The sequence below is a fragment of the Salvelinus fontinalis genome, chromosome 35, assembly GCF_029448725.1.
Source record: "Salvelinus fontinalis isolate EN_2023a chromosome 35, ASM2944872v1, whole genome shotgun sequence".
Lineage (NCBI taxonomy): Eukaryota > Metazoa > Chordata > Actinopteri > Salmoniformes > Salmonidae > Salvelinus > Salvelinus fontinalis.
In genome coordinates this window covers 26,085,199-26,104,715 of record NC_074699.1, presented here as the reverse complement: position 1 = coordinate 26,104,715, position 19,517 = coordinate 26,085,199, and the positions used below count along the sequence as shown (strand labels likewise).

The 19,517-nt window shown below is 41.5% G+C and overlaps 2 protein-coding genes across 2 annotated transcripts; one reads left to right on the top strand and one right to left on the bottom strand.

The window, feature by feature from the left end:
• Window positions 1-1,925: 1,925 nt before the first annotated feature.
• Window positions 1,926-14,786, bottom strand: LOC129834629 (zinc transporter ZIP13-like). The gene is made up of 10 exons (XM_055899804.1): window positions 14,644-14,786; window positions 13,153-13,497; window positions 11,793-11,906; window positions 9,314-9,447; window positions 6,421-6,543; window positions 6,106-6,195; window positions 5,184-5,234; window positions 4,854-4,986; window positions 4,378-4,477; window positions 1,926-4,226 (listed from the first exon to the last, which is right to left on the bottom strand). The coding sequence occupies exons 1-10, from the start codon at window positions 14,735-14,737 to the stop codon at window positions 4,151-4,153; spliced, it is 1,260 nt and encodes a 419-aa protein (XP_055755779.1). The 5' UTR covers window positions 14,738-14,786; the 3' UTR covers window positions 1,926-4,150.
• Window positions 14,787-14,854: 68 nt separating this feature from the next.
• Window positions 14,855-19,467, top strand: LOC129834632 (uncharacterized). The gene is made up of 2 exons (XM_055899806.1): window positions 14,855-16,357; window positions 18,652-19,467. The coding sequence occupies exon 2, from the start codon at window positions 18,697-18,699 to the stop codon at window positions 19,444-19,446; it is 750 nt and encodes a 249-aa protein (XP_055755781.1). The 5' UTR covers window positions 14,855-16,357; window positions 18,652-18,696; the 3' UTR covers window positions 19,447-19,467.
• Window positions 19,468-19,517: the final 50 nt, after the last annotated feature.

Here is a 19,517-nt window from a genome sequence, read left to right as displayed (position 1 = left end):
GGCTGATCCAAAAACACTGCTAACGTATATCAAAGAAAAGTTTTACACAACTTTGGAGAGACATTCAATCAGTACTTAGGGATAGGTTTTAATTTACAATACAAAGCAATAAGGTGTACATATTAATTAGATGTTATTACTTGAATAATTACATTGTTAAGAGTAATTACATTGTTATTACACAAGTAAAAGAGCAACAGTGTAAAGTGTTATCAATGAAGTTTTGGGGACATATTCCTATTCAAAATTGTGCATATGGGTCTCAATTGTTCATCTGAGGCAAAGGGAGGTAAAGATAGCAATGAAAACCGGCACATTTTCAATAGTGCAACAAATAGATGTCCTTGAAAGACTTTACATGCATTTGTTTTCTCTGGGTATACCATGTGCAATACATGATCCCTTTAAATACAACAAGGTATCACACATTTACTTCAGACAAGGCTTGTGTATAATTGTGTGCCAGATTTGAGTTTGGAGGTCCACTGATCCTGAACTGGACTTGTCTTTCCTAGGACCTAGTGGGATCAAGACCTGTCTAGTGCCAGCAGCATACCACCCTGCATACCACTGCTGGCTTGCTTCTGAAGCTAAGCAGGGTTGGTCCTGGTCAGTCCCTGGATGGGAGACCAGATGCTGCTGGAAGTGGTGTTGGAGGTCCAGTAGGAGGCACTCTTTCCTCTGGTCTAAAAAATATCCCAATGCCCCAGGGCAGTGATTGGGGACACTGCCCTGTGTAGGGTGCCGTCTTTCGGATGGGACGTTAAACGGGTGTCCTGACTCTCTGAGGTCATTAAAGATCCCATGGCACTTATCGTAAGAGTAGGGGTGTTAACCCCGGTGTCCTGGCTAAATTCCCAATCTGGCCCTCAAACCATCATGGTCACCTAATAATCCCCAGTTTACAATTGGCTCATTCATCCCCCTCCTCTCCCCTGTAACTATTCCCCAGGTCGTTGCTGCAAATGAGAACGTGTTCTCAGTCAACTTACCTGGTAAAATAACGGTAAAATAAAATAAATAAAATCTATCTCCTGTTAGAAATGTTGTGCAATGTTCTGATAGATGGTGAGGCGATTTATGCTCGAGGTCAACTGTGTTAAGTTTATGGATTTTCTCGCTTTGCGGTATAGGTTGTCATTCATGTCTCATTTATACCTGGCACTAACATGCGTCTTTTGTCCTGGTCTTGTCCACATATGGAATTAAAATGTCTCTCATAGCTGTCCACTGTGTCCGCATTGTGATTAGATTTCTTGGTCCCGCCCTGCATGACAAATATTTTAATTTCTTTCAAAATAGTGTTTATTTTAAGACACAAATAGATACCATAAGTCAATGATTTTAGAAGATCTGATACTGATGATTTAAAAATGGTTTCACAGTCCAGATCCATCTACACTTGTAAGATATCCAGACACTATGGGAGAATCTCAATTGCATCCTCTCTTCTCACCTCCTCCTCCACTGGAGGATGTCAGAGGGGAGGGACCTCTGGCCTTCTCATCCAATGGGTTTAAGAAGGCAAGGCGAAAGCGTGTGAGGAGTATTCAATTGAGATTCTCCCAATGTGTGCCCGACTACCTCCGGAGGTGGTCAGGAAGATCTGATCACAACCAGATCACAGTGCGTCTTTTAATCAACTCCACCTGTCTAAAGGTGTGGGCACAATCAGAATGTGGACAAGATTAGGATAAATGGTGCGTGTTAGAACCAGGTATAAATGGAGCTTCAGTATCTTAACTCACAGGAAGGCTCCCACAGGCAGTAGGCTTCTCACAGGACTAAGGAAGGTAATCTGCAGGGGAGTCGTTATGGCAACGGGCTCTTGTCAAGAGTGAACAAACAATCGATACACCCCTCTCCTGGCTCCCATTACATTTTAAGTCCAGACTCTTTGCTGCAGAACATGTGCTTACAGAAAACATGTTTAGTGTGGAATTTTATTGCATAACATATTGATGCATAATCTCCATAGCTTTCACTTAGTGTAACTTGTGAGCGTGCAACTACCAAGAGTGAATACAGTGCAATTAGAAAGTATTCACACCACTTGACTTTTTCCACATTGTTACGTTACAGTCTTATTCTAAAATTGATTAAAATAGTTTTTTCCCATCAATCTACACACAATGCTCCATAATGACAAAGCAAAAACAGTTTTTTATAAATATTTATAAAAAACAGAAATACCTTATTTACATAAGTATTCAGCCTAAATTAAACATTTATTAAATTGAGGTTTTGGGTCACTGATATACACACACACAATACCCCATAATGTGAAAGTGGAATAAAATAATTATTTACAAATGATTTAAAAATGAGAAGCTGAAATGTCTTGACTCATTAAGTATTCAACCCTTTTATGGCAAGCCTAAATAAAGTTCAGGAGTAAACATGTGCTTAACAAGTCAAATAAATTCCACGGACTCTGCGCAATAATAGAGGGGGGGGGGCAGACATTACATCTCCCTTTGAGCATGATGCAGTTAACACTTTGGATGGTGTATCATTACACCCAGTCACAACAAGGATACAGGCACCATTCCCAACTCAGTTGCCGGAGAGGAAGGAAACCGCTCAGGGATTTCACCATGGGGCTAATGGCGATTTTAAAATAGAGTTTAATGGAGGATGGAACAACATTGTACTTTAGTTACTCCACAACACTGACAAATGACAGACTGAAAATAATACAAATATTCCAAAACATGCATCCTGTTTGAGACAAAGCACTTAAGTAATACTGAAAAAAAATTGGCAAATAATTGAACTTTTTGTTCTGAATACAAAGCATTATGTTTGGGTCCAACACAACAGCGTAGCACTTCATATTCATATACACGAGTTGATCACCAAGACATCATTGAAAATCTATGGCAATAATTGAAAATGGCTGTCTAGCAATGATCAACCACCAACTTGATTTTTTTTTAAATAAAATGGGCAACTATAGTACAATCCAGGTGTGCAAAGCTCTTAGACTTACCCAGAGACGCAGCTGTAATCGCTGCCAAAGGTTTAACAGACTCAGGGGGTTGGATACTTATCTAATCAAGACAGTGAATTATTTTCCAATATATATATATATTTTTAAACTTTGACGTGAGTTTTGTAGATTGCTGATAAAAAAAATATTTCAATCCCACTTTGTAACAAACATGAAAGAAGTCAAGGGGTGTGAATACTTTCTGAAAACACAATATAGTAAAATCAAGATCAAAAATATTTTGCATAATATTATTATAACATTTCTAAACCATATTTTCCGGAAATTAAGCTCTCATAATTAAGGAGTTCCAAATATATCTGTCTGAGTGTCTCTTAACAAATTAGCATTGTATGCAATTGAAAAATACATGCTCTTTTTGCTTGAATATACATCAATGTAACAGATTAACCCTATACAAAATGCAATGGTGCGTGATGGGAGTCACAACAGAATTTGACAAAAACATTGCACCATGTTACTTTCTGAAATACTTATCAGTATAAGCAGATACAGAAACCAATAAGACACAAATATAAATTAGCCTGAAAGAGACAAATAGAAAGCAGCACATGAGCATTTAATTTGAAGAATGTAAGGAAATGTGTATGCATTTTAGTTTGGTAAAGCCATGTGAGATTAAGTTTGTACCAGTATGCATGAGCTGCTCATAAGTGTCCGATATGACCTGTTTGAGTATGTGCAATAAAACAGAATGAGACTGAGTGTCTACCCATTATGGTCTGATGCTCTCAGATAGTCCAGTTACTTCCATGAAAGCTTCAATAAGCTTTCTTCAGCTCTCTTGCCATTTCAAAATGTCTGTCTGTCTGGGTTTGGCACATTAGTGTCCACACAGACAGTAGTCAGAGATCAGCAGACAAGGTGGACACAGTTGGTCTAGAGTCCTGATAGAAAAAGCAGGTATCATGATTCAAGGTGCCGTTCTGATTGTCAGATCGCTTCCATGTTGATGGTCATGCTGATAGGATGTTTTGGCACTAGGTGGAGTATTAAAAACAGTTCCATATAAAAAAAGGGCGATTGAGTGCAATCTGAGGACTTAACTTTATAGAAAGGGGGATTGCTTCCCAGTCCAGTGAATGTTGCGGTGATGTTCTCAATTATATTTTGGTAAAGCAGGCTTGTCTTTTGAGCTCAATCCACTACGGCAGACAAGACTGCCATGACGGCAATGCCACAGCACAGGAGCAGGATCTGCAACAGGGAGTGTCTGGAAACAAATAAGAAACATGTTTTTGCTTCAGTGTCCACCCATTCATTTTCATATTAGCGTAACACTTTTTTCCCCTTCTGCATATTTAGTCTCTTAGTAGGTATTTGCATGGTGGTCAGCTGCTGTCCAGACTGACCAGTGTACATACCCGAGGCTGGTCTCCTCCAGGAGGTCAGGCACCACATTGACCAGGGCTATGTACAGGAAGCCTCCCGAGGAGAATGGTAAGATCCACGCTGTTGCATTTTCTACACAGGATAAAGCGGAATGAAAGACATTTTGCTTAATAATTAAACAAAGCTTTTCATGCTGCTTGGCTGCCAAAGCACTGAAGACAATATGGTTCCTTGATAGCCTATGCCAAGGGTGTGGACAGTTCTCGACATGGGCAGGAGCTCACCGGAGCAGAGTACCAGCACTTAACGGTCTACTGCTTTAGCTCCTGCACCGCTTATAGAATATTAAATCAAAAGTATTGTGGATCTCTTGCAGCTAAATATAAACAGTACCGGCACCCAAAATAAATACCGTTCCTTATTTCAGTCCAAGTCAAGCACCTGGTGTGGAGCTCTAGTTTGAGTGCTCTGATGCTGTTTTGTATAGGGAGGATGCTAGGCGGCTCACCTGTCCCTCTGGGAGACTGGGCACATAGGGCGAAACAAGCCCCCAGCACCCCTCCCAGGGCTGTGGATAGCTGCATGCGGGCGGCACTCCAGCGGTCAAACCCCGCACGCAGCAGGATGGCAAAGTCACCCACCTAGAGATGAGCAAACATCATGTCAGCAATGCATCACATTTATGTAAGAAAAAAAAGATGGGGAGATCAACTAGAACTGAATCAATTCATGACTCAAAAAACAGTCATAATTAGCTTTCATTGCATGAAGTATGGTACAAAAAAAATATTCTAAATAAATAGGTCACATCCCCTAAAAATAACAAGTTTGAACTTACCTCATGGGGGATTTCATGGAGCAGGATGGCAAAGGTGGTGAGACACCCAACCTGTCAGGAAATACACATAACATGTCTCTGATCAGGCTCTGCAAAATATATACTGTACAAGACGTGTTTCCAATCCTATATTACTCAAACTCTGATAACGCCTCTCCTGTACTACATTACAGTGTGTATACATGACAATGTTTGTTTCATGCATCCAACTGGGCTTCTACTTTGATAAACACCATCATGCCTGCATATAGAAATATGAATGCAGATGGAAACCAAAATAAGTGGGATGCCCATGTGTGTGAGCGATGTAGAGACATCTAGCTAGTTTACTTCCTCTGGCAAACTCTCCCTTTGGCTCATGCTGTTAGCCTTATGCCTCTCCAGCTGGACTTTCTCCCCCACGACCGTGGGTAATGTAATCATTATTCTACATCAGAAAATAGCAAGGTAGAAATCAATGTCCTGACTCAATGTTCTGTAATAATGACAATACCGTACTTAGTATCAAAATCATAGAATTGTGTTGTTGAAACTAGTCTCTTAAGCAGGGGTGCAGTATCATGCTCATAGTTGACTGAGCTGAGAATAGTGAATGTTATGGCTAAGTGAGCGCTGATACAGCTATCTACAAGTCTGCCAAGGGGGTTGGATCCTATGCCAATCATGGGCACGAGATGGGCATGAGCCCCAAATGCCAAAACAACCACCTATCATACTGTAGTATGTAATAAGTCTGCTCTAAGTTGAAGTATTGTATGCATTGTTTATGACCAAGGTGCATTTTGTTGAAATGCTTGCATTGAAATTAGTAATTGCTATTAGGTTTAATTTGCATTTATTAAAAACCCACACATGGGGAGTATTTAGTATAGAGTACCTGGACAGACTTCATTGCCTTTATTTGTGCTGCAGACCAACTCACCTTCCTGCTGACCAGGAAGCTCCCTGCCACAGCCAGGCCATGGGTGAAGTTGTCGATGCAGTTGGCCAGGAGGTTCAGGTACCCACACGTCTGCCAGATAGAGACACAGAACCAAGTCTATACAGGATCCCACAGCTGACTCACACTGAAGTCATATACATAAAGTGAAAGGGGTTACTTAGTACAGAGGATTTCAGTTTGGTGGCTCTTAAGCAATGGAGATTTCCAGATTGTTCTCCTTTTGTCATTTACATATGGCTCGTTAAAAGGAACAATATCCCATCAGACAAACTTCACCCATTTGATCCAACTTACCTTTATTTTCTTTGGAACTTGCTGCAAGCTGCTTTTTGTCTTGGAGGACGAGCTCCAAGTATCAAAATGGTGCCCATTGATGTGGGACAACACCTCACTACTGGAGTCTGAGCTATGGGAGGTCTGAGGAGAAGGGGTGACAAAAAAACAAAACAGGTATTAGCCCAATCAGCAGGAAATTCCATAGCATGCAAAGGTTTACATAGTACACATATACATTCCATTGAATCAACCTACAGTACTGTGTTTGTTCTATGTCACCCATAGCTTCTCTCCTCCAACCACTGACTGCACAGTACATCCTAAAATTCCTGTCACAGTCATCGCATCTTCCACTGAATTTGCGTGCTTTGAACAAAAAAAAAAAATCATTCTACCCCAGGCCATTCTCCTTTCCAGAGCAGGGCTGACTTCCCTGTTCCTTCCTCGTTTAGAGCCATTTACAGTACGGTGGCATTTAATAGTCAAATTAAATGAGGCAAATAGCCTGCAGTATTCTAAATGTGGCTGGGAAATGTTCTCTATTTTTGTAACCACACCACAAGGAAGAAGTCAAACAGTACATATCAATCTGTCTCCTAATGTGTGAATGGGCTGGGTAATTCATTGGAGAGTGGGAGTTTGACCCCAGGTGAGACCACGATTCATGACCTATGTCCTTGAATTGAATAGTAACGGCATCTTGATACTGACATCGAAACATGCTTGATAAGACTCCATTTTTGGAATGAACACTGATCTACCCTGAGTCTCACTATCCACCCCTGAACACTCTCCTCTGGCCTCTCTGAAGTAGATGTAGCAGCTGCTTCCTCCCCATCTCTATTAATAGCTACAATGAATGAGCCCAGACATGGATGCCAATCTTCCTCCTCCTGAGCAAAAGAGAAGGAAGAGGAAAGTGGTACACACACCTTTTGCGAGAAGTATGGGGCACAACGATAAGAAACAGAAATACCTGAAATTAAATTAAGGATTATCTCTTGAATAACAGAACATTTTAGCATATGGGATCACAAATGCAGTATGATTAAAGTGCTGGTTTTCACCCTTAACTTTTCATCAGCAACTTAGAGCTGACTATATCAGTGAAATAAAATTGATAAAAAAAGGAAGCCTACAGACATTAAGGCCTTCAAAAGACTGCAGTTGTGTACCTCTGTTTTACACACGCCACAAGAAGCTCTCCCATATCTACAGAGCAGAGAACATCTCAACTCATCTAAATCCACACTGTCAGACAGGGAAAATGCACCACCCAAAACCACTCCATACCCCAAAACTTCAAAAGAATCCTGAAGCTAATACTCTGCACTAATACCCACTCCAAATCCCATATGAAAAAGGGCCTCACTGGTATTAGAGAAATGGAGGGGAGATAGAATACAGCTTTGATCCAAGCGTGTCTAGTAGATAGACTCAGGGCTTCGGCACAATGGGTCTCTGCATCAGATTGTGGGGGTAGGGGAGCGATAAAGTTGCATCAGTAACCATGTTTCAATCCAGATTAAAGTTATACCGCGTGAAAAAAAAAATCACAACAGCTGGGATGGAAAAAGGAAGTGTCGGTACAATTTCACAATTGTCAACAGACAATTTGCTTGTTTGACATGGTGGGATCTTTTTGTGTTAAAAATTAATTATGTGACAAATTGAGGTGGAAACTATTTATTGCGCAATTGTTGATAGCATTACCATCATGTCGAGGTAAATTTGAAGTCAAGTCGATGCTATGATGTGTGGTCCTAACTTGAAAAAGCTTGCCCAGTTTATTAGGCTTCAGATGAAAGAAGTTATGATGAACTTCACAGGGTGGTGCACGGTCGTGAGCTTAATGCTTCTTTCCAATAAATATTAAGGATCTTATTTTGTATGCTAGTGACACGATTTGTGCTTCGCTGCCAATTAACGAATAAAAATGATCTTATCCATCCAATCCTATAAGCTAACCTGTCCATTTTATCAGCAAGCTGTTGTCTAGAGAGAATACGCCAAAACTGGATTGGGCACGTTCGCCATTTATCGCAACAGTTTGTGTGAAAAACCAAATCGATTGTGGAAAATGCAATGGAAACACATTGACCGTGTGTTTTTTTAGTCGGTACATGTCAAACTTTAGCACCAAAGTGGTTTCTATGTACACTGCATCACAGCCTTTTATCCACAACACACCCGTTTGATAGAAACAAACCTCTGGTTGGAAAATGTGCATATATTTTTTAAATGCATATTTTATAATATTCACATTCAAATCTGTAGAAAATTGCATTAGTTTGACTCGGATTTCTTATTTTCCATTTGGACCCAAACTCCACGTATAAAGTTATAAATAAGACAATTCTGGGAGATTCCCATTCAGGACATAATGTGTCATCACAGCACTGTTTAATCATTACCTTAAAGCGGCTTAAAATCAGAAGTTGATTGTTGAAGTCAAAATGCTAATGATTCATCACTGAAGAGTGGAATAAAGACTGATTGTGGTTTCTTCAGCAACAACATTATCAAACAAGATGATCTAATGTGCCTTGTTTAAGTTTAGATCAGAGTTATCCACTGAAGACCAGCTCAGACCAAACAGAAAGCCCTAGACAGAGCCAAATGATCCTCTAGCCACCCCACCGCGTGGAAGAGCAGTGCCACTGTGGTACCAGTGATGAGATTAAAGAGCACTGGTGCACTGGACACACCTTCTAAATAAATATGTGAGGGTTCCAGCATGAGATGAGGTGTGTAATTAGATGCATGACATTAACCTTCTTTGGAAAGACATGCCCACTATTTCTTTAAATCATTTGGGGCTATTAAAGAGTTGTATCCGGTGCATTGACTCGACTCTGTTGCACTTTTCATGTAGACAACATGGACAATAAAACAGTATTGAACTACTCACAGGGACATGCTGGCTGTTACCAATGGAGTCCTCCTGGCTGTTCTCATCTGGGAACATCTTCTCCAGGAGAAGGAAGGACATCATACCCATGATAACCCACAGGCCCTGGGTCCTGCAGTGGAGCTGGCTCTCGTCTGAACACAGGGAGGATGGAAGAGACAGAGTGTGAGATAGGCTCTATTTTAACAGGATGACAAACTAATTGGAAAACTTTCTCTAGGATTGCATGGTGACCCCCTTTCACATGGATCAGTGGAATGCAGGCATGGCTTAGGGTTCCTCGTCATCACCACTGAGGACTTCACAGAAGTCAGCAAAGCATTTTAAAGTGTATTTCTACATGACAACCAGCGGACCTCAGGTCAGGGAAACTTAATCTTGGGCCACATTGTTGTCAAACGTTGCAGATAGAAATGCTATGACTAGAGTGGACATGATTCCTTACTATACATCAGTGTTTACCAATGCCAGTACCCAATGCAAGCACACCTTATTCATCTCATTGAGTGCTTGATGATAAGCACACCTGAATTAACTTTCCAGGGTTACAATTACTTTCTTTCTTCTTTAAAAAAAAATACTGGAGGACTGGGTACTGGAGTTTGGAAACACTGCTATACTTGACAGAGAAGCATGTCTGTTTACATAGAAATATATATATGCTATGTGAATGTTCCAAAATGTTGCGTCCTTCTGAACGCATCCCTGGCAATCCTAAATTAAATCAACAACAAAAAAGAGACACTGAACAAAAATATAACAACACGTAGTGTTGGTCACGTGTTTTATGAGCTGAAATAAAAGATCCCAGAAATGTTCCATACGCACAAAAATCATATTTCTCTAATGTTGTGCACAAATTTGTTTACATCCCTGTTAGTGAGCATTTCTCCATTGCCAAAATAATCCATCCATCTGATAGGTGTGGCATCTCAAAAAGCTGATTACACAGCATGATCCTTACACTGGTGAACCTTGAGCTGGGGACAATAAAAGGCCACTAAAAATCTGCAGTTTTGTCATAACAATGCCACAGATGTCTCTAGTTGAGGGAGCGTGCAATTGGCATGCTGACTGCAGGAAAGTCCACCAGAGCTGTTGCCAGAGAATTGAATGCTAATTTCTCTACCATAAGCCACCCACAACAACATTTTAGAGAATTAGGCAGTATGTCCAACCAATTTCACAACTGCAGACCACGTGTAAGCACGCCAACCCAGGACCTCCACACCTGGCTTCTTCACCTGCGGGATCATCCGAGACCAGCCACCGGACGAAACTGTGGTTTTGCACAACTGTAGAATTTCTACAGAAACCGTCTCAGGGAAGCTCATCTGCATGCTCGTCGTCCTCACAAAGGTCTTGACCCGAGTGCAGTACGGCGTCATAACCAACTTCAATGGGCAAATGCTCATCTTCAGTGCCCCATGGTAGTGTTGGGTTTTGGTATGGGCAGGGATAAACTACAGCCAACTAACACAATTGCATTTTAATCAATGGCAATTTAAATGCACAGAGATGCTGTGAAGAGATCCTGAGGCCCATTATTGTGCCATTCACAATAACATGCACGGCCCCATGTTGCAAGGATCTGTAAACGGTTCATGGAAGCTGAAAACGTCCCTGTTCTTCCATGGCCTGCATACTCACCAGACATGTCACTCTTTGAGCATGTTAGGGATGCTCTGGATCGACGTGTACGACAGCATGTTTCAGTTCCAGCCAATATCCAGTAACTTCGCACAGACATTGAAGAGCAGTATGACAACATTCCATAGACCACAAGCAACAGCCTGATCAACTCTATGTGAAGGAGATGTGTCGATCTGTTGGAGGCAAATGGTGGACACACCAGCTACTAACTGTTTTTCTGACTCATTCCCGCAACTTTTTTTAAGGTAGCTGTGACCAATAACTGCATATCTGTATTCCCAGGCATGTGAAATCCATAGATTTTTAAATTTTATTTAACCTTTAATTAGGGCCTTATGCAATTATTTCAATGGACTGATTTCCTTATATTGACTGATTTCCTTATGAACTGTAACTCAGTAAAATCTTTGAAAGTGTTGCATTTATATTTTTGTTCAGTGTATACGTTTGCACTAAAACTGCTTTGAAGAGTCATTGTAAAACGCTATATTTGACAAATCGTTAATACTGAAGAGAATATCTGCACTTCCAATGTTAACTTAATTGAAAAAATAAATGTAGTATACTGGGAATGTTAGCTGTCATTCCCTGTCTGTCAGTTTGAAAAGTGTCGAAATCAACTGTTTTCGCAAACAGACCATCTTTACAATATTGCTGACATGTCAGATAAGTAGACAAGCCTAAGGACACAGGCATTCCACTGGTTTGTGTGACGGGTCAGAAGAGTTATACTGGTGGGGAGAAATAAGCACAGGAAATTTGGAATGGGGATGTCTCCAGGAGGGATAAAGGTTATAGAAAGAACAGAGAGAGAAGGTTGACCCACCTGTGCTGCAGGAGTGGGAATGTGCCCAAGCCTCCGGGAGCAAGTGGAGGAACACGTCACCCAAGAGACCACCAATGGCAAAGCTCAGGAGCTGCTTTAGCTTCCGACAGCCAGCTGGAGACACACGGAGAGTAACAAGTGAGAAAGAGATGGCAATTATGAAAAGTGTAGTTGAGGTAGGCTGCATCATCCATGATATACAAAAATGCTGGTTCTTCCCTATTTGAGCTAAAATATTTACAGGCTTCATTTAAAATAAATCTGCAAAATAAGTGATTTTCTATTTCTGGCTTTAAAATTAAGAGCCATTACATGTTTGTCTATTTAAACATTTTCATCTTTGCATGAAGTATGACTTAATGATGACTATGACAGGCCTACTGGGTAATTTCTCAATTTATTGCCTCGATTTTCTAAAACTTCTGAATGAACAGACTCAGAGAATGCAACTGCCATTGCTATGGTATTACAATATTGCATTAGTGATCTGACTTATTTCTCCTTACCAATACTAATAAGCACAAAGGACCAGGACAGGCAAAGCCAGTTCCCTTCAGTGTTAATTGTGTTTTCTGAGAGGTGTAGAAATGCAATACATAGTGGCCTGGTTTCTCTTCTTTGAGAGTGAAGAATGCAGCATGGAACTGAGGACACACCCAATTCAGCACCATTCACATTGACACATTTATCCATTATCCAACTAGGCTTATGTCAGTGATACCTTCAGAATTACTTTTTTTTTTATATATATATATATATATATATATATATATATATATATATATATATATATATATATATATTTTTTTTTTTTAACAAACACTGCAGGATTTGTGTGATCTAAAAGCATAATCACAATGATGCAAAGGAATCATTGACATTTGACCAAAATGTTACAGTTTGTAACACTATGCACATAAATAGTACTGGTATCTCACATGGTTAAATACTCAAGGCAACAACAACAATCAGCAACGCAGCTTTGGAGGTAGTGACTGTGGCCTCTATATATTCTACTTGAAGACTGTATTTTAAAGGGTGTGGTCAGGCAGAGTTCAGAACCACATGGTTCATCTCATTAGCAGCAGTTTACTCAGAGAAAAATAGAGGTGCCATTGCTCCACATTTAAATGGCTTTTCAGAAAAAACGGTGCAGAACCGTATTTTATGATTAAAAATTATGCCCAGCTCACAAAGGCCCCTTGATGGTAAGTCAGTCACTGTAGGCTACCCCAGGATGTCTAATTCTGGGTGTGTGGTGATCAAGGCATAACCAGCATGGCTCATTTTCAGAGGAAAGAGTAGGCCTACATTAGTCTGGCAACAGCAAGGTTACATATCAGTTTAGGTCACAACTTACCCGCTGTCTCGAGGGCCGCTCCTGCCTCAATAGGAATAACAAGAAGGGGGAAAATTCCAGTGAGGCCTACAGCAACAGACCCAACCAGAGAGCAGAGCCAGACATCGGCACGTTCACTTGCAAAGAGGTCAGCTAAGGCCTGGAAGCCTAGGAACTCATCTGGAAGCCCTGGGCCTGATCCAGCGGCTGTGGCTGTGGCATGAGCCATGGCTGCCTGGGACATCTTACCACTGGACGCCCCTCTGGATGAGACGACCAGCAGGGCAGCACCTGTGAACAGTGCAGCCAACGCCCAGCTGGGCCTACCGCCTCTTGATTTCATCTGTCCCTTGTTCCAAAGAGCACCTGCAACCAACAAGGACAATTTTGCAAGACGGAGAGGTCATCATATAATGTAGATAAGAATGCATGCAGGCCCAACTCAACATAGATACTTTCTCAAATAAATTGCATGCACATTCACTGCCAAACAGTTTGTATAGACATTTTTGGCTAAGGTTGCGATATTGTGTGTAACCAGTAATGGGTGATGACAGTAAAAATGGACTGGACAAAATAAATCCCTTGGTAGGGTAGTTATTCCACCAAAACAGATGGAAAAAGTGCTCCATGAGCAACTGCTTAGGTCTGTTAATGTCTAAGAAAACGTGTCTAAGGGGACCTATTACACAGCATCGTGACGTTAACTAAACCAAATAACTATGGTTGACGTTTAATTCAGAAAAGTATTATTATATTAACTTTATATGGTTGTGTGTGATAATGCTCGCGAGCCCCTTGGCCTGCGGTACACCATCTAGACCTCAGCGCGCCTGCGTCGCATTTTGAACGTGTTCATCAGAGCGCTGTTCACGGTCGACGAAAATCACAAATATATAAGGGAGAAAGACAACACTAAAACGTTGGAGGCTGTTGTGAAGAATTCGCAAACATGGCTTGCAGGAACGAGTAAAATGCATGTTTACATCAACGATAGATATGGGATGCTGATGATATGCTGTTGTGTGATGCCAGACAGCTCGCACAGTAAAAGTTGACATAGCACAAGCGAGTGCTGCACACGTTCCGGAAAGGCCCAAACATTGTAACATTTTGATGAATTGCAAAAAAGTAACAATTTGTAGGCCAGCTAACGTTAATTACAATGTAACTCATCTCACTCACTGTAGCAACAGCTGTATCTACTACGTTAGATGTGCATCGCATTGATTTATTTAGCTAACGTTAGCTAGGTGACTTTTGTTTTTACTTATAGGTTACTGTTTATTTGGCAACCGGTTGCTATTTAATTCGCTCTGCTACTTGGAAAGTTATGGTCGTGACGCCCAAATGGCTGTCTATAAACAAACTCAGTTAGCACGCTTAACTAGCCAAGCCTAACGTTAGCATTTCAAGCCTTAGAAGTTGAAGTCACTTAGTTTGGATTGCTAAAATCACGCAGTCAACTTACAAGAAAAAGTACATAAGTAATGTTACATGAATATATTTTACCCTGTTGTGATTCCTGAAGTTCTTCCACCAGTGTGTCCCTGCCATCCAGCTCAGTGAGGTAGACTAGCGCTCCAGCTGATTCCGCAGCTAACATTCCTGCCACGGCTTCCCCTTTTCCAGAGGAGCCACGTCACCGGAAGTGTATTTTTATTCCTGACAGGAGGGGTGACAAAATGTAGTTTAGGTACTTATGTTTGCGATGGAGGTTTCTGAGGTCTATTCATTACGGAAACCGTTTACCGTTTAAGAGCCAAACAGCAAACGGGACAAAACGGGGAGCGACCTACCTGGATTTGTCCAATATAAACTCGTTTGCGTTTTCCATTTAGAGTGAACGGTTGCTGTTGCCAAACGTTTTGCAACAGACGAAACGTTACGTTTTGCAACATAATCCGTGTAATGATTACACCCCAGGTTTGACATTTGCCTGCAGTGCTGTAGGCGTATGTCCAGTACTAATGCTTCTGTTTCATGTGAATGTTTGTATCAGTCATGTATCTTAAATACAGTTGTGGAAAGAGTACTTTAAGGACATTTCACTATAGTAGAAGTAAAATGAATGACTTGAAAAATACAACAAAAAAAAAGTATAAGTACTCAGTGACAGTAACGAGAGTATATTTGTAATTAGTTACTTTACACCTCTGCCTTAAATAGTAGCCTATAAGGTCACCTCAATAGAAAATCGAAAGATATTTTGTATTTATTTATTTATTAAATCTTTATTTAACTAGGCAAGTCAGTTAAGAACAAATTCTTATTTACAATGACGGCCTATCCCAGACGACATTGGGCCAATTGTGCGCACCCTATGGTACTCCCAATCACGGCCGGATGTGATACAGCCTGGATTCGAACCAGGGACTGTAGTGACACCTCTTGCACTAAGATGTAGTGTCTTAGACCGCAGCACTACTCTTTTATTCTATTATATGGTGACAAATGAAATGTCATTAAACATTTTATTTTTTAAATGACGCAGACATTTTTTTTAGGGGGTAGATAAATCCACCAGGGCAATAACACGTTAATGTTGATAAAGAAATCATCTTGAATATGATTATACATCCATATTGTGCTTTCAAAATAGGGGAGCTTATTTAAATGCAGCCAAATGGGACAGAAACTGTGCCTTCAGGGCAAAAAGGCACCCTCTCTGCCAAAAAGGTTTCAAGGCTTGTGTTGTTGTATTCACACTGTGCCAGTGACCTGGAAGGTGATGGATGGTGAAGTAAATATTGGGGACCCAGGCGTTATGATTCATGATGCCGTTAACGCCATGATCTATGGAATACAAATTGACTCCTGACAAAAATGACAGGCGGCCTAGAATGTATCATCATGCCTTTCTAGTTCGACCACCAGATGGTGCATTTGACAGTTACAGTACAGAAGTTTCTAGATATTTTAAGGTATGGCACTCAGTAATCTCGTCCACCAGACGGCTCTCTCTCTCTTGAGCCTGGGAATGAGGTTGGATTCCCATAAATACTATCCGTAATGATAACTCTTCCGTAAGATTATTTATGAGATCCATACTGATTGACACACCAATGGAAGTGTGTGTGCGTGCGTGTGTATGTGCGCACACACGTTTGTGTGTGATTCTGCGCCTCTCTTCTTTGACCATTAGGTGCTGTTGTGAACCTGACTCTGGTCACGCCGTCAAACTACCTGCCAATGACTTCTTTAGACAGCACCTGTCCAAGGGTGGGTGAGTAGTGCTCAGAGACCTCTTTCAAACAGTGTGTGTTTAGAATAAAACATCGTATCAAGAAAAAGTATGACATTAATCTATAACACTGTTTCTACTTTTTTATTCTATATATTTTTAAATGATGCAGACACATTTTTTAAGGGGGTAGATCAGCTTTAATATTGCAGATAGATTGTAGCTTCCATCAATGTAATTGTCTGCATCATTTCCAATTCCCCATATTTTGGGGGTAAATATAATGTATATTAAAAAATCTTGCATGTCTTAATTTATTTCCAAAATTAACAAATAATATGCGTAATAATGTTGGCAGTTCATATGAAAGATGGTTACCTATAACCAGGATTGGCATTACAACATTTTCGTTTTTGGCAAGTAATTATTATTTTGGCAAACAATTATTGTGATTCCTCCTGTATTGTCCCTAACATCATTACCCCATAGCAACAGACATGGGACACACACACACACACACACACACACACACACACACACACACACACACACACACACACACACACACACACACACACACACACACACACACACACACACACACACACACACACACACACAAACACACACTCCCCACCCTTCCCCCACAAACATCCCTGATCCCAACTCAAGAGAGACTTGATATATGCGAATGCATATACAGTTGAAGTGGGAAGTTTACATACACTTAGGTTGGAGTCATTAAAACTCCTTTTTCAACCACTCCACACATTTCTTGTTAACAAACTATAGTTTTGGAAAGTCGGTTAGGACATCTACTTTGTGCATGACACAAGTCATTTTTCCAACAATTGTTTACAGACAGATTATTTCACTTATAATTCACTGTATCACAATTTCAGTGGGTCAGAAGTTTACATACACTAAGTTGACTGTGCCTTTAAACAGCTTGGAAAATTCCAGAAAATGATGTCATGACTTTAGAAGCTTCTGATAGGCTAATTGACATCATTTGAGTCAATTGGAGGTGTACCTGGGGATGTATTTCAAGGCCTACCTTCAAACTCATTGCCTCTTTGCTTGACATCATGGGAAAATCAAAAGAAATCAGCCAAGACCTCCACAAGTCTGGTTCATCCTTGGGAGCAATTTCCAAATGCCTGAAGGTACCACGTTAATCTGTACAAACAGTAGTACGCAAGTATAAACACCATGGGACCACGCAGCCGTCATACCGCTCAGGAAGGAGCTGCGTTCTGTCTCCTAGAGATGGACGTACTTTGGTGCGAAAAGTGTAAATCAATCCCAGAACAACAGCAAAGGACCGTGTGAAGATGCTGGAGGAAACAGGTACAAAAGTATCTATATCCACAGTAAAACGAGTCCTATATCAACATAACCTGAAAGGCAGTTCAGCAAGGAAAAAGCCACTGCTCCAAAACTGCCATAAAAAAGCCAGACTACGGTTTGCAACTGCACATGGGGACAAAGATTGTACTTTTTGGAAAAATGTCCTCTGGTCTGATGAAACAAAAATAGAACTGTTTGGCCATAATGACCATGGTTATGCTTGGAGGAAAAGGGGAACGCTTGCAAGCCGAAGAACACCATCCCAACCGTGAAGCACGGGAGTGGCAGCATTATGTTGCGGGGGTGCTTTGTTGCAGGAGGGACTGGTGCACTTCACAAAATAGATGGCATCATGAGATAGGAAAATTATGTGGATATATTGAAGCAACATCTCAAGACATCAATCAGGAAGTTAAAGCTTGGTTGCAAATGGGTCTTCCAAATGGACAATGGCCCCAAGCATACTTCCAAAGTTGTGGCAAAATGGCTTAAGGACAACAAAGTCAAGGTATTGGAGTGGCCATCACAAAGCCCTGACCTCAATCCTATAGAAAATTTGTGGGCAGAACTGAAAAAGCTTGTGCGAGCAAGGAGACCTACAAACCTGACTCGGTTACACCAGCTCTGTCAGGAGGAATGGGCCAAAATTCCCCCAACTTATTGTGGGAAGCTTGTGGAAGGGTACCCAAAACGTTAAACAATTTAAAGGCAATGCAACCAAATACAAATTGAGTGTATGTAAACTTCCGACCCACTGGGAATGTGATGCAAGAAATAAAAGCTGAAATAAATCATTCTTTCTACTATTATTCTGACATTTCACACTCTTAAAGTAAAGTGGTGATCCTAACTGACCTTATGATTTTTACTCTGATTAAATGTCAGGAATTGTGAAAGATAGAGTTTAAATGTGTTTGGCTAAGGTGTATCATTGCTATGCAGACGACACACAATTAATCTTCTCCTTTCCCCCTTCTGATGACCAGGTGGCGAATCGCATCTCTGCATGTCTGGCAGACATATCAGTGTGGATGACGGATCACCACCTCAAGCTGAACCTCGGCAACACGGAGCTGCTTTTCCTCCCGGGGAAGGACTGCCCGTTCCATGATCTCGCCATCACGGTTGACAACTCCATTGTGTCCTCCTCCCAGAGCGCTAAGAACCTTGGCGTGATCCTGGACAACACCCTGTCGTTCTCAACTAACATCAAGGCGGTGGCCCGTTCCTGTAGGTTCATGCTCTACAACATCCGCAGAGTACGACCCTGCCTCACACAGGAAGCGGCGCAGGTCCTAATCCAGGCACTTGTCATCTCCCGTCTGGATTACTGCAACTCGCTGTTGGCTGGGCTCCCTGCCTGTGCCATTAAACCCCTACAACTCATCCAGAACGCCGCAGCCCGTCTGGTGTTCAACCTTCCCAAGTTCTCTCACGTCACCCCGCTCCTCCGCTCTCTCCACTGGCTTCCAGTTGAAGCTCGCATCCGCTTCAAGACCATGGTGCTTGCCTACGGAGCTGTGAGGGGAACGGCACCTCAGTACCTTCAGGCTCTGATCAGGCCCTACACCCAAACAAGGGCACTGCGTTCATCCACCTCTGGCCTGCTCGCCTCCCTACCACTGAGGAAGTACAGTTCCCGCTCAGCCCAGTCAAAACTGTTCGCTGCTCTGGCACCCCAATGGTGGAACAAACTCCCTCACGACGCCAGGACAGCGGAGTCAATCACCACCTTCCGGAGACACCTGAAACCCCACCTCTTTAAGGAATACCTAGGATAGGATAAAGCAATCCTTCTGACCCCCCCCCCCCCCCCCCCCTTATGAGGTTAGGATAAAGCAATCCTTCTGAC

Excerpts from the sequence above, each read along its gene's own strand:
- LOC129834629 (XM_055899804.1), bottom strand. The coding sequence starts at position 14,737 with ATGTTAGCTGCGGAATCAGCTGGAGCGCTAGTCTACCTCACTGAGCTG. Across the intron at positions 11,907-13,152 it reads AGCGGCCCTCGAGACAGCGG|CTGGCTGTCGGAAGCTAAAG; the intron begins GTAAGTTGTGAC and ends GTGTGTCTCCAG. Across the intron at positions 9,448-11,792 it reads TTCCCACTCCTGCAGCACAG|ACGAGAGCCAGCTCCACTGC; the intron begins GTGGGTCAACCT and ends CCCTGTGTTCAG.
- LOC129834632 (XM_055899806.1), top strand. The coding sequence starts at position 18,697 with ATGACGGATCACCACCTCAAGCTGAACCTCGGCAACACGGAGCTGCTT.